Below are 14,669 nucleotides of genomic sequence, written 5' to 3'. Positions count from 1 at the left end.
CTGACACAGGGAGAACATATCAGAGCACCTGTAGGAAACCCACGCTGACACAGGGAGAACATGTCAGAGCACCTGGAGGACACCCACACTGACACAGGGAGAACATGTGGGAGCACCTGGAGGACACCCACGCTGACACGGGGAGAACATGCAGACTCCACACAGAAAGGCTCCCCCACCTCAGAGTTCAATCCAGGAACCCTCTTGCTATGAGGCAACAATGCTAACCACTGCACCCCCAAAAAACCAGCCGCCGGCCATTTGCCCAGCTGAGTGTCAGGTGACACCATCAGCCGGCTTGAGTTGAGCTCAGACCGGCCAGTTCACACCGCTGACACTTTTCTCTGAGACGTTCTAAAAGAGATTCATCTTGTCATGAATCTTTGGTCTGAACTGGACTTTAAAAAGCTGTTTCATGAAATATTTCAGTGCAACACACGATATAAATGTCAACATTGAGAATTCAGTTACAACTGAATTTCACAGTAATGTTTCAGTGGTCGATAAAAGATTGAAATCATTCAGGCTGTTATTTGCTTCCAGATGGAAGCCTCCTCTGTAAACTGTGCTCTCTTGTCTGCAGTCAGCATGTAGATATTTATTCTCTCCTGTCAGAGCTCCAGACTGAAGCCAGAATAACTCTGTGGAGTCAAAGTGAAAATATTCTTCTTTTTTGGTGTTTCATGGTTTTTACTTCAGAGCAGAGTCGTTCTGGAACTCGTCCAAGTCCAGCCCAGTAGCCAGAAGAAAATGTTGGCATTGTATACATAGATGGATCACTTAACAGGCCTACAGGGCTTGGACCCAGGGGCCCAAAGTGCCAGGGGCCCCCTCTGGCTTTCACCTGCAAAATATCACTCAAATAAACACGTAGCAACCAGTAGGGGTGGGAACTGCAGAGGACCCACCACATGATATTATCACCATACTAAGGACACAATATGATATTACTGCGATAAAATATAATGCGATTTATGACCTTTTTTCCAACTGAAAATTATTTCCCCCAAAAGACAATTTTGTCATCATCAGTTTGACCTCCTGAGATAAAGTTTTTATTCCGTTCATCGACTTTAATCATTTTCATTGATTCAAAATGTGACACAGAGCAGACAGACTGACCAACACTATCATAACACCTGCAGACACCTGCTCTAGTTTGGAGGACGTGAGACAGTGTCTCCTGTCCTCTGTCAGATAATGTCCTGCTATAGTCACATATGAAGTTGAAGTCCAGGCGTCACATGTTAACTCCACCCTTCCTGCTGTACTCAAAGGTTCCTCAGCTTTATGCTTCACTTCTCTGTAGAGCTTGGGTACGGCTATGAGGGGGCGGAGTCACATACCTGGGTTCACGTGTTTTTAGCATGTAACAAAAGCCTTGGTTTTCAACAGCGCTGTATGGATGCAGATCTGTGCACAGGAAGTAGGTTGGTAGGGCTGGGGGCGTCCTCACCACAAACAAACCACACCAGAGTTCATTTGTGACCGGACCGAGACCACCTCTTCCAGAAGGTCTGTTCAGGTGTACACCTGAGTGCGACTGCTGTGTTCACACCTGCCCAAACGAACCGCACTGAGGAGGCAAACCAACAGTAGTTTGACTGTTAAACACACTGCAGTAAAAAAAGATCCAACAAACCAGTGCGTCTCAGTCGTCCTGCAGAGCTGCTGACCTGCACCTTCGTCCGCCGACACCTCCAGCTACTACACCCCCGCTCAGTGTGTCTTTGCAGAGATGAGTTGATGATTATAACTTCTACAGTGTTTGTATCCAGGTCTCAAAGTCAGAATATTTCCACTCTGTGGCCTTCTGTCCAATCATCTGCAGTTTTAAAGAAGCTCCCCTATGACCGTTTTTCATCCTTCTCTGACTGCTAGCTCACCAGGCTAACGCTACGCTTTTTTTCCAAGCATGTCCTGCCTGGTCCTGCCCTGCTGAGCTGTGATTGGCTGGTTCTCATTGGCTCCAGGTTTCCTCTGAAGGCATGAACACTGCACGTCACCCCCTGCTGACCCCACAGAGCCTGTGGTGTGATGATGCTCCTACTTGACCTCTGACCTCATCATCTCAGATTACACGTTATTATCGCCTCCGCCATCGCGGACGTGTTTATGGCTTCGTTTGTTTGTCGGCAGGATATCAGAAAAATGAGCCACCTGATTTTTAATGAAACATAATAAGAAGGCGCAGAAAGAGCTCATTAAGTTTGGAGCTGATCTGAATCAGGGGGCGGAAGTGCCATTTGTTTTTGTTTTGATAAAATCCTGTCGTTCAGTTCAGTGGAGACAAAACAGCCGACTGTAGAAATACAAAGTGTCCACAGTGATCCTCTGAGGTGCATGACACATGGCGCTGCTCACCACTTTATTCTCAAACTGAGGTGTGACAGCAGAAACATAAATACACACAGAACATTCAGATTATACAAGTCTTAAAAATCCAAATGTGACTCGTCTGCAACAAACTGCAGCAGAGATATGAAGGAAATATATCCCGTCAGGATGTAACGCTTCACAGAATTCAGTGTACGGTACCTTTTTTTTTTTTGAACCAACAAAAAGGAGTTTATAATAATTAAAATAATACTTTTATGTTATTTTAATATTTTTTTATCTAACAATATAAAGTCTGATCCTGTTTGACTGTGAACACTGATGGAGCCGTACCTGAGTGTCTCCTCAGCAGCATATAAAACAAAAAGAGCTCTGTATGAAATAATTAATGTAGAAAGAAAGAAAGAAATGTTAGAGAGAAATTTCCTTGATTTTAAAACTTTAATTGTATGAAAGCAAACACAATCTGGACTTTAGTATTTCAGTCAGTCTGAAACGAGCTCGTTAAAGTCTGGGTGAGGCAAAATCAGTGATTTCTGTCTGAACACATTTTACGTGATAGAAAATGAAACATGAGAACATGTGAACGCTGGAGTCGTGTTGTGTTCACACCAGGCGCGAATAAAACAATTCCGGTGAGTGAATTACACGTGCAGTCCATGTAAAGACGCGATTAGATGCGAATTCCCACCAGGCAGCACGATGGACGCAGCCGGAGTGACATGAAATACACAAATTAAGCGGCGCTAATGAAGCGAGCAGTCCGATTTTACGTCATACACTTATTCATGAGACTTGAAAAATCTGAACTTCAGCGACCAGTTGGCGCCGTGATAGCCAATCAGCATTGAGATTTTCCAGGGACGTATGCCGCAGAGGACATACTGGTGGACTGTACTGGTTCATTCATCGATTCAGCGATTTCACGTGCGTACGAAGAGTCAACACAAAATATTCTGGCCTTCAAACTTGTGCGAGAAACGTTTAGTGTGAACACAACTGTTTTCATTATTTCTGTGTCCAGGATTTTTTGGTTGGGCCTGAAATTCTAGTTTAATGACACACTGGAGTCGTCCTCAACGTAACCTCTCCCCTTTATATAAATGTTACATCACTCCTGACATCAGCGCGCAGAGTGTCAGCGTCCTTTCATGATAAACATCTCTGTTACACGCCACAGTCACAAAAACAACACTTGGGTTATACACAACTTTTCCTTTAAGTGGATATTTTTTAAAGTTGTTGTGTTGTTGTGTTGTTGTTTCTGTTATTACTGTTGTTGTTGTTGTTGTTGTTGTTGTTGTTGTTGTTGTTGTTGTTGTCGTTGTTGTTGACAGCAGGACTGTGAGGTTTCTGCTTTCAGTAGAATCAGTTTCTGTCCACCTGTTCAGGCAAAGACATCTACAGGAAGGTCCAGGGACGAGACCACCCCGCCCCGTCCACCGTCATCAACATCACAGGTACGTCCATCTGTCTGTACGTCCACCACCTGTCCATCTTCATCCATCCATCCATCTGTTTGTCCATCTGTCATTCAACCATCTGTCCCAGTGTCCTCAAACAAGTACTTCTATATTAACAGTTTCTTATCTTGCTTTAATTGGTCAGATTTGTTTTCATATCAAACTAAACATTATTAATCATAATAAACAAACAAAAAGAAAAGTGTCCCCAAACGGTGTCTGGTCTGAGAATTAAGTTTAAGGTGCAGCAAACCCAAAATGTGAAGTCCTCATATGAGGACGCAGGGTCACATGAGGTTCAACCACAACCTTCTCCACCTGTCTGTGAAGCCATCATCCATCCACCTCACTCCTGTTGTGTTGTTCTTACCTTTGTTGACTGTGAAGCGTCAGTGATGAAAGTCTCACCATCAAACTCTCCGTCTGTCTCAGAGGAGGGGGCCGAGGAGGTTTTGACCAAGAAGGAGGAGGAGGAGAGGCGGATCGCGGAGATGGGAAGACCCACGCTGGGTGAACACGTCAAACTGGAGGTCATCATTGAGGAGTCGTATGAGTTCAAGGTGGGATCAGTTTCTGTTACAGTGATGTCGTAATTGAAACATTAAATTGAACACATAGTCAAATGTAAAGCGTGACATCAGTTTTCAGATTGATCATCAGATGTGCAACCAAACTGATGATTTGTGAAAAGATCAGCAGGAACATTCAATGTTCAGCCTTCCTGACTGACTGTGTGGTGACCTGTGACCTGTTGTCTCTCAGAACACTGTGGACAAACTCCTGAAGAAGACCAACCTGGCCCTGGTGATCGGGACAAACAGCTGGAGAGAGCAGTTTGTGGAGGCCATCACAGTCAGCTCTGGTAAGAACCTGACCCGAGACGATCTCAGGCTCCAGTTTGAAGTTTCAGTTTCGTGTTGCAGCTTGTAGTTCCACGAGTTGTACGAATGAGGCCAGCTGAGAGTGAAGCAAAGAAAACAGGCTCCATGTTGGACTTGCATAGAAATAAAGATTAATCCGACCCGGCCTTACGTGTGACTTGGTGTTGACTCCTGGCTCTGCCTCCCTCTCCTGCCCAGGTGATGATGATGATGATGAATGTGGCGAGGAGAAGCTGCCCTCCTGTTTTGACTATGTCATGCACTTCCTCACCGTCTTCTGGAAGCTTCTGTTTGCCTTCGTTCCTCCCACCGACTACTGGAACGGTTGGGCCTGCTTCTGCGTCTCCATCTCCGTCATCGGCATGCTGACGGCTGTCATCGGCGACCTGGCGTCACATTTTGGCTGCACCGTCGGCCTCAAAGACTCTGTCACTGCTGTGGTGTTTGTAGCTTTGGGCACATCTGTACCAGGTCTGATACACACCTGTTCCCCTGTCCTCACGATCCCTTACAGTACAGTACATTCAGTCCACAGATGCTGTCGAGATAAAAACGTCTAAGAAAAAAGTCTCTACACCAAAATAATCAAAAGCGAAAGGCATTAAAGGGCAAACTCTCCTATCAAAATATGTTTTAAGCAATGATTTAAAAACAGGTAATGTGCTGGCACACCTCATCTCCTCAGGCAGAGAACTCCAGAGCCTCCGGGTCTTGGTGGCAAAAGCCAGGTCACCTTTAGTTCCCAGCCTTGACCGAGGGACTAGTGAGGGTAGGTTCAGGGATCTCAGGTCACGACTTGGAGCACAGGTAGTCAGAAGCTCAGCTATATAAGTGGGGGCTAAACCATGCTGAGCTTTAAAAGGTATTAATAAAATCTGAAGATCAATTCTGAAGTTAACTGGCGACCAGTGGAGGGAGGCGAGAATTGGGGTGATATGTGACCTATGATTTGTCCCAGTTAAAATACGTGCTATGAGATGCCTAAAGTTCTCGCTGTAGATTTTATATTAGTTTTTAACAGCAGTACAGCATTCTGTTAAAGCGCTTGACAGCTAACGTTTACTAGCTTAAAGGACAGGTAGATATGGGTGTCATCAGTGTAACAGTGGGAGGATACCCCATTTAAATGACTGATAATGTGTCCTAATGGAAGCATATAAAGTGAAAACAAAATAGGACCAAGAGTAGATCCCTGTGGCCCCCCCAACACATCAGTGCAGCTGAACAGGAACAGAAAATTCTCTCTCTAAGAAATATGATTCAAACAATTGAATCATAGAGCACAAAGCACATGCTCAAGTTTTATGTTTGTATGGACAGAGATTGCTAAATAGATTTTAAGATTGTTATTGTAAAAATAGCGTTGTTCTTGCATTTGGAATTGCTTGTTTAAAGAGGAATTAGAAAACTTTTCCACCAGCTAGCACACTAGCTCGCTACCTACAAAGCTAGTGAAGCTTGCTAGCTAACACTATCTACTGATCAACTTCTCGATCATGGATCATTACAGCATATACTTTCACCACAGTTCATTTTAGGAGGACCACCACAAGGAAACATGTTCTCTGTTTAGATTATTAAACGTACAATGGATCATAGATATTTGTTTCTGGCTGCCAGTGTTAGCTAGCTGAAAAGTTTTCAGTTTCCACTTTAAAAATGTTGATCAGAAATGTTGCAGTCTGTTGATACTTTGACTTGAATTGGTGCTAAAATGGAGGATCCAGAGGGACAAGTCCACCCGTCCGGAGGACAAGGACCCGGGGAAAATTATGGCAACATCCTGGCTCTGAGCCCCTACACAGTCTGGCTGTGATCTGCTCTTCCACTAGGACAATCAGATGGAGGGCGGGACCTCGGTGGGGTCCTTCAGCTCTCCCTTCAGCATCCACACACCCCTGGATGTGGAGACGAGGACTTTATCATTCTTTCCCCAGGGGTTTTGTGCCCCTACCCTCCTGACAGGCGGACTTGTCCCTACAGACCATCCACTCTAACATTAACCCTCGACATAGCATCAGCAGATGGCAACGTTTTTAGTCAACATTTTGAAATGGAAATAGACAAACTTTTCAGCTAACTTAGCTAGCATGCTAGCTACACTAGCTAACGCTGGCAACCAGAAACAAACATCTATAACCCATTGTACGTTTGATATCGAACCAATGAGCTCGCTTTCTTGCGGTGGTCCTCCTAAAATGAGCAGTGGTTGAAGTTTACTATATTTGATTATGATCAGGGAATAGATACGCAGATGCTAGCTAGTGCTAGCATAGCCTGCTAGTTTAAATGCTGACTACTCCCAACTCTGTGAAATGATTGGCTGAATTAAAAACAGATACGTTTTTGACTGACAGAGGATTGTGAGCCTCTGATTGGCCAAATCAAAAAATTATTGACAGATATCCCGCCCCATCCAGCTAGCACCTGCGTATGTCTAAAGCTGTGGCTCTCTGACTCAATGTGAATCAATGATATTGGACACTGCATGCAGCAACCACCAGATGGCAGCGAAGGCACGATTGTTAATTTGGGTGCAGTTGCTGTTTCGGAGCTCAGTCACCAGAGGAAAATGTCGGCTTTATACGTTTCTGCAAAAAAACAGTTACATTTTCACATTTAATATTTACCATATCAAAGTTTTTAAACTGATGTAGTTTATGAGCTGACTTTGTCATCAGGAGGTGGAGGGGATGAGGGATAGTGTGACACCTAGGAGAGATGCTTGTGAAGTTTCAGACCACTGTTCAACACCAACTAACAACAACAGTTTGTTTCTTTTCAGTCAGAAGAGTGCTGTTTTCCAGCAGGGGTTGTGCCTCAAAAATGGGTATTTTAATCCAAAACATGATCTTTTCCGAACCATAACTAAGTGGTTTTTGTGCCTAAACATAACCGCACGTTAACCACATTGCGTTTATATGTACCTGCTACATCACTGGTTCCCAAACTATGGCACATGTACGCAGAGGAATCCCTGTAATTTCTTTTTTTATTTAATAGATGAAGTCAAATATATATAATACAGAGGCGAATATAGAATATATAGAATACAGAAAATATATCAGTATCAGGTGATAACATGAAAAGTGTCTTGCTATAAAAAGATGTTATTCATGTTTTTTACAAGATATATTCACTTTATAACAAGATGTTTTCAAATTAACAAGAACAAACAAGAAAAATGAACCTAACCTATAGCTGACATGAGCCTGATGACATCACTATGACATCATCAGGGTTATTATCTCCTCCAGTTTCACAGAAACTTCTTCTTGAGCTAACCAACACAGCAGATTAACAGCAGCTCGATCAATCATCTCCTTCACTTTCTCTCTCTCCTCAGACACCTTTGCCAGTAAGGTGGCAGCCATCCAGGACCAATACGCCGACGCCTCCATCGGCAACGTGACAGGAAGTAACGCTGTCAACGTCTTTCTTGGTATTGGCGTTGCCTGGTCCATTGCTGCCATTTACCACTACTCCAAGGGCCAGGTGTTCAAGGTCGACCCGGGCACGCTGGCCTTCTCTGTCACACTCTTCACCATCTTTGCCTTCATCTGCATCGGCGTCCTCGTGTACCGCCGCCGGCCCGAGATCGGCGGGGAGCTCGGCGGACCCAGAATCCCCAAGATCCTCACGACCTGCCTGTTCTTCAGCCTGTGGTTAATGTACATTATCTTCTCCTCACTGGAGGCCTACTGCCACATAAAGGGCTTCTAAAAGTTCTGCTTCTGAAAGGTTCTAACAGTTCTGATGGGTTTCTACAGGCACCAATAGGTACCTGCATATTCTGACATGTTCCTGTCATTTCTGTTATTTGTCTGAAGGTTTGGTAGATGTCTAAAGGTTCTGACAGTTACTTTACGGATGGTTCTGATGGATTTTTAAAGGTACCAATAGGTTCCTGCATATGCTAACAGGTTCCTATCATTTCTGAGGTTCAGTAGATGTCTAAAGGTTCTAACAGGTTCCTAACAGTTGATGCATTCCTTAAAGTTGTAAAGGACATGTACCAGTGCTAAGAGGCTTCTGAGATTAGGTTGAACTACTAGTTCTAAAAGGTGTTTTTGATGATCTGACAGGTTTATAAATGCAGATTAATAAATGTTCTGCTGGACCCTGTGTAGTTCTTTCATGTTCTTTAAAGATCTAATGACTTTAATGGATCCCAAAGGTTCCTGGAGGATTCTACAGCTTCTTGCCAGTTCTGGTGCTTTCCTAAATTTTCCAATGGGTTACTGTCATTATTTCAAGGGTTTGGATAAACTTGTAAGGGTTCTGTTGGGTTCTGACAGGTTCTTAGGATTTTTGTTGTACATCTAAAGGTGTAGATAAACATCTGAAGGTTGTTACAGGTTTCTGACAATTGATGGATTTCTAAAGAAGTTCCTGAATAATGTGCAAGGTTCTTAGAATTTTTCTAAAATTACAGATGAACTTCAAGTTGTTTTGCGACATCAGAGGTTCCAGAATATTCTTACATGTCTCTTATTTGTTTGAAGGTTGGTCTTTAAGGTTCTTTAGCATTCGAAACATGTTATATCATAATGTGACGGGCTTCTGTAAATTTTCTAAGCGTCTAGATAAAGGTTCCTAAATGTTCCTATAATTAGAGGTTTGAGCTTGAAGGGCTGAAACCCTATTGTTGTTGTTTTTGTGCAGATGTATTATTATTTTTCTTTAGAAATATTTTTACAGACTCGTGTCAGATGGTTTATTGTAGATATGAAAATTTCTCCAATGATTGGAAGTTGTGTGCTAACGTTGCCCAATAACGATGAGGCCGATCATCCTGATGGGGGCGCTATAATTAAAGGCCCACTTTGAAAATCATAGCTCCAACACTACAAGTCCAATTTACATAGAACTTGGCACAAGCATTCATTTATACTCACTCTATCAATTTGCCTCAAGAACCATAAAGATCCATCTGACAAGATTTTTTGCGATTTTGAATTTTCTGAGAAACACATTTGTGACGTCTCCTCCTAAACCATTGGTCCATTGTGCACCAAATTTTCTGTGGATCATTGTTGGGCCAACCTTAACAAAACAAATCAAAACCTTGTTGATATTTTGTTGCATTTTGAAGATACTGACCAATGAACTTTAGAGGGGGCGAGGCTCAGCACATACATAGATTTAACTCCACAATCGTTGGGCAAATCATCATAAAACTTGCAGGATGTGTCCACATAAGTACCTGGAACATAACTTGAAAGTTTCACTCAAACAGACCACTAGAGGGTGCTAATAATGCAAAAGAAAGGGGTGTGGCACAACACAGATCAGACAGATAAATCAGAAACTGTCATCATGACAAAACTTGCCGGATATGTTTTATAACAATGTTGAACCATGTGTGTAAAAGTATTTTAACATTGATCCCTAGGTGGCGCCACCAGTTCCAAACATGTTCATGGGCCTGGCACATATTCGGCCATGGTGAACTGATTTTCAGTCAGTATTTAAAGGGGCAAGAAACCCATCCTCTGATATGACAGGGATCATAATCCTGACTTTATCCATTTCTACTGTAGCATTTTTCTTATTGAACTCAAAACCTTTATTCTATATACGAAAAAGAAAGACAAGGAGAACTTGTTGCTTTTTTTTTCACATGTAGACCACATTGGATCGGGTCCAGATCAAAAGCTTTGAACTTCCTCTGAGCTTGAACCCTGAAATCACCACTTGCAGCTGTTTTATCGTGTGTTATTTGTCAAAAGGTTTGATAGAACTCTAAAGGTTGTATCAGGTTCCTGTCAGTGGATTAATTTGTGAGGGATCTGATGGACACCTAACAGCTCTGTCAGTATTCTGGCAGGTTTCTGAACTTGTCCTGTATGAACTCCTAATATTTGTTTTGATGATGTGACAGGTTTTATTACATTTCGATGAATCTGACACATTAACTGTTCAATCAATCAATCAATCAATCAATCAATCAATCAATCTGTTCAGGTCTTTTAGGTTCTTTACAGCTCCAACAGACTCAAAACATCTTTGATGTGGTTCCTGACAGATTCTACCTGTTCTTCACTGTCCTGGTGAATTTCTGGACGTTATTGTGGAACCCTTCTTTTTGAGTTACTCTGGTGTCCATGTCGGACTGCTCTCTGGCTGCTGAGTGACCTCAGAGACTGGACTTTCTTCACCCTCACGTACATCCCCAACATTACAGACATTAACGTGTTCCATCAATCCTTCATCTGTACCTCTCTGCAATGTTTAACAAAAAATAACATTTTAATTTTGTCGTGTGAGGACTTTGAATCACAACCACAGTAGCGATGACGGAGGCAGCTCAGGCTGAAGACTTCTAAAAACCTGCAGGACGTTAGATGTTAAAGGCGACTGGAGCAGTAGTGTTGCACCTCAATGAATATCTGCACTGAGTTTGAAACATAGTTGAGTTTGACAATGGATCCAGAGTTTGGTGTTGAAGCCATCTTTAAACTCTTTGAGACTCTGTGCTCGGTCGAGCTGAACCTGAGCTGCTGCAGATCCAAAATGTTTGAGGACATTTACCTGTGTATGTTTGTGTGTGAGTGTGTGTGAGTGTATACATAACCTCAAAGATCAGTGGGAAGAAGAGACGTCTGTTGTGATGTTCTGTGATATGATTGGACGATGTAAACACAGAGTTGTTGGGTATGATCTGACGGCAGGATGTCTTCCCTTCAAATATTAAAGTGCAGTGAGTGTTTTTCCTCTTCAGTGTTTATGAATCTTTCTCCTCTCTGATTGGTCCACAGAAATATTTGACCAATGATGTGTTTCAAATCAGATTCCTCTGTGCTCATACACCTCTCGGCGACTGCATTAAATTGCGCCTCCCAAACAAGCGTCTGTCAGGTGAGGGATGACAGCTTGTGAAAACTGCAGGCTACTGACACCGTGAGAGTGACACTGGAGTTACGTTCTGTCCTCAGTGTTAGTTCCCTCAACTGGCACTCAGTCGTCAAACGTTAGAGACGCTCCGTTTTAAAAGATGAATAAAAAAACACCACAACACTGAAGTCAGAGTAAAAAGTTTCCGCAACTAACAGAGCAACTTGTGTCTGCACTTGTCCGTTTCCATCTGCAGCAGTTAATGTGTTTCCTGTAACATGACAGGTAGAATCCAGAGATAGAGGCCAGTTGCACAAAGATTCTCCTTTAAATCCAAGTTAAGGTTCCTTTAAATGAAACTGGTTGCACTAAACATTCTTAAGTCATTTCTTAAAGTTCATTAAACTGTTACTCGGAGGACCTCAGCAACCGAAGTCAGGAAAAAACCTCTGACTGCATCTTAACAACAACGTGACTGAGTTTATGGTGATAAACGAGGAAAATGAAGGCGTCCTGAGGAGACTGCTCTGCGACAAGGAGAGCCTGATGAACAGCCTTAATGCTGAGCGACTGGGGCTGGTTGCAGAAAACACCTTAAGTTAAGATTTTCCTTTAAGTCCTAGTTAAGGTTTCCTCAAAATAAAATTGGTTGCACAAAACATACTGAGGTCTTCTCCTTAAGGTTTCCTTGAAATGTTCACTTAAGTATTTATGGTTTCCTTCTTGTCTTGGTCTTAGACCTTAGCAACCAAAGCAAGGTAAAAATAAATCTTAATGTCCCTCTGACTCTGTCTTAACTGCAACATGACTGAGTTTATAGTGTTGAAAGAAAAAACGAACCCACCCTGAGAACAGTGTTCTGAGACCAGGAGAACCAGACAGATGCACTTCTGGTTTTACACTTTAGATTTGACTGAATTCATTTCTGTTTTCTGGTATTTAAGCATCAAATTTACTTTGTAGTTTGTGCTTTCTATGAATGTTGTCTTCCAGATTTTTCATCTTTTCCTCCTCTGACCTGTCTGGTTTTCTTGTCTTCTGACATTTTCCATTATCCAACTGTGAGCCAACTTTGTGAGACGATAACAGGCGTCACGAGTGTGAGTCCAAGCAAAACAAACAGACTCCACGGAAACTGTTACTGCTGTAAAATTCCTTTCAACACAGTTAATGAGATTTTCCTTAACTGAGGAAACCTTTTAAAGGGATTCTGTGCAACTTCTGTAAGTCCCTCAGCTAAGGAGAAATCACCCAAACTGATCCTAACTCCATTCTGTAAGGGAGTGAGTCGGTCACAGGTAGACTGACTCGGTCTGAACACCTGGTCCAGTGTGGCGTGACGAGGCTGGCCGCTAGGGTTAGCACCAGAGGCTGTGCTAGCTCAGACCTCCAGGTTTGCTGCTAAATGTTTTGTGTTGAGGTGACATTTCAGGCTTGAAGTTCTCCGGTAGTACGAAAGTTTCTTCCTGCAGAGCCTGCAGAGAACGCTGCTCCTATCTACAGCTCCAACTGGGTGGTTTTTAAATGTAAATGTTCCGTTTTCGGGGCCAAGCAGCGTCGTCTCATCTGCCTCTGTCATGTGACAAAGACACTGTGGCCTTCAGTGACACACCGGGTCAAAGGGCACCACAGAACGTGATTAATCAATGTTAATTAATTCATCAAAATTGAGGCCATATTTTGACAGCCTTAAAGAAACATTAAGTACCTCTGACTGCATCTTAACAACAACACGTCTGAGTTTATGGTGATAAATGAAGGCGTCCTGAGGAGACTGCTCTGCGAGTGGGAAAACCTGACGGACACCGTTAATGATGAGCAACTGATTTTGTTTATGATTGGTCTCAACGTCTGAATTTGGATCACTCAACTTTCCAAAGCTGCACTTTTCCAGTCCCATTACAGTAAGTGATCGCTCTGCAGTTTTATGCAACAGGATCTTTCCTATCAGTTACTGGCGAGGTATTTCATGTACACAAGTCAACGGTGTGCTGCGTCATTCACTGGGTTTCCTCACCCGTCTGCTGAACACCGGGGTGAAGGTCCCATCCAAACAGGAGGAGGATGAGGAGGAGGTAGCGGTGCACATCCTGGATGCCACCGGCTTCCCACAAGGGTGCAGGGTGACGGACGGGACTCACAACAGGATTGAAGAGCCCACAAAACAAGAGGATCAATTTGTCATCAGAGCAAATCAACACTCAGTCAATGTCCAGTTAGTCTAAATGAGAAATGACAACAGAGACGTGACAGTTTCTAGTTTATTGTTTCAGACGTCCGACAAGTGTTTCACATATTTTACAAACTGCTAACTGCCTCTTTAAAGGGTTGGAGCTCCGCAGTGCGAAGGGTTAATCAACACAAACACAAACTGATCCGACTCTGAAGGCTCGACTTGGTTTGATGGATCAGTTCAGAAGGATCATGGGTACTGTAGTGTTTAGTGCCACACTGTACAGAGTGCTGCAGGGACGACGTTTGTGTGAAGTTAGCGTCGCCCTGGTTCCCTCGTCAAACAGCCAATGAGATTGTTCCACTGAATTTCTGATTAATGAAAAACAAACCATTTCTGATCCTTCAGGTTCTGTTCAGAGACATAATCTTCACTAATGACTGTTACGATAATTGAAGAATAAATTCAATCAGCAGAAGTAAAAAAGGTAACGTTAGGCTGTAAACAAACGTCACCACGGTCACATGACGTGATGATGATGTTCTGTCGTCTCATTTAGACACTTGGTCGAGACACATAAAGCTGTAAACTGACAGTGGGGTATTTTTACTGGCGTAGAGCAGAGGGTGAACGTCTCTTCAGCTCATGTTGACCTCAGACCTTATTTCACACAGCTGACCAGAAACACATTCAAACTACAATCCCCACCCTGTGGTTGTATGACTCCGCCCACCAGTCCACCCTGTGGTTGTATGACTCCGCCCACCAGTCCACCCTGTGGTTGTATGACCAGTCCAGTGTCTCTGACAGTCTCCATCCATGTCAGTGAAAACATGGATGCTTCACACACAGAAGATCTATACAATCAGCACAGTTTCAAGATTAGAGTCACCAATTCAGTATCTGACCAAATGTCTCCCCTTCTGTTCCTGAGATATGACATTAAAACATGATGATGTCACAGTCAAGCTGACCTTT

At 43.1% G+C, this 14,669-nt stretch overlaps 2 protein-coding genes across 52 annotated transcripts in view; one reads left to right on the top strand and one right to left on the bottom strand.

Moving 5' to 3' along the window:
• Positions 1-11,361, top strand: part of LOC126389688 (sodium/calcium exchanger 1-like) — an 18,195-nt gene extending 6,834 nt beyond the window's left edge. The window contains exons 4-9 of one of the 2 annotated variants that reach the window (XR_007569885.1): positions 3,729-3,797; positions 4,233-4,360; positions 4,563-4,662; positions 4,880-5,152; positions 8,028-8,530; positions 8,642-11,361. Coding sequence is in view for 1 of the 2 variants with exons in the window: in XM_050043475.1 (XP_049899432.1) it covers positions 3,729-3,797; positions 4,233-4,360; positions 4,563-4,662; positions 4,880-5,152; positions 8,028-8,404 (947 nt within the window). In the remaining variant the exon portion in view is untranslated. Of the gene's footprint in view, positions 1-3,728; positions 3,798-4,232; positions 4,361-4,562; positions 4,663-4,879; positions 5,153-8,027 lie in introns of both variants that reach the window. The other variant, XM_050043475.1, reaches the window with a different exon arrangement.
• LOC126389674 (spectrin beta chain, non-erythrocytic 1-like) overlaps positions 1-14,669 on the bottom strand; it is a 187,156-nt gene that overhangs the window by 74,410 nt on the left and 98,077 nt on the right. The window lies entirely within an intron of this gene.

This window comes from Epinephelus moara, chromosome 5 (assembly GCF_006386435.1).
Source record: "Epinephelus moara isolate mb chromosome 5, YSFRI_EMoa_1.0, whole genome shotgun sequence".
Classification (NCBI taxonomy): domain Eukaryota; kingdom Metazoa; phylum Chordata; class Actinopteri; order Perciformes; family Serranidae; genus Epinephelus; species Epinephelus moara.
This window is presented reverse-complemented; position numbering and strand designations above follow the sequence as displayed.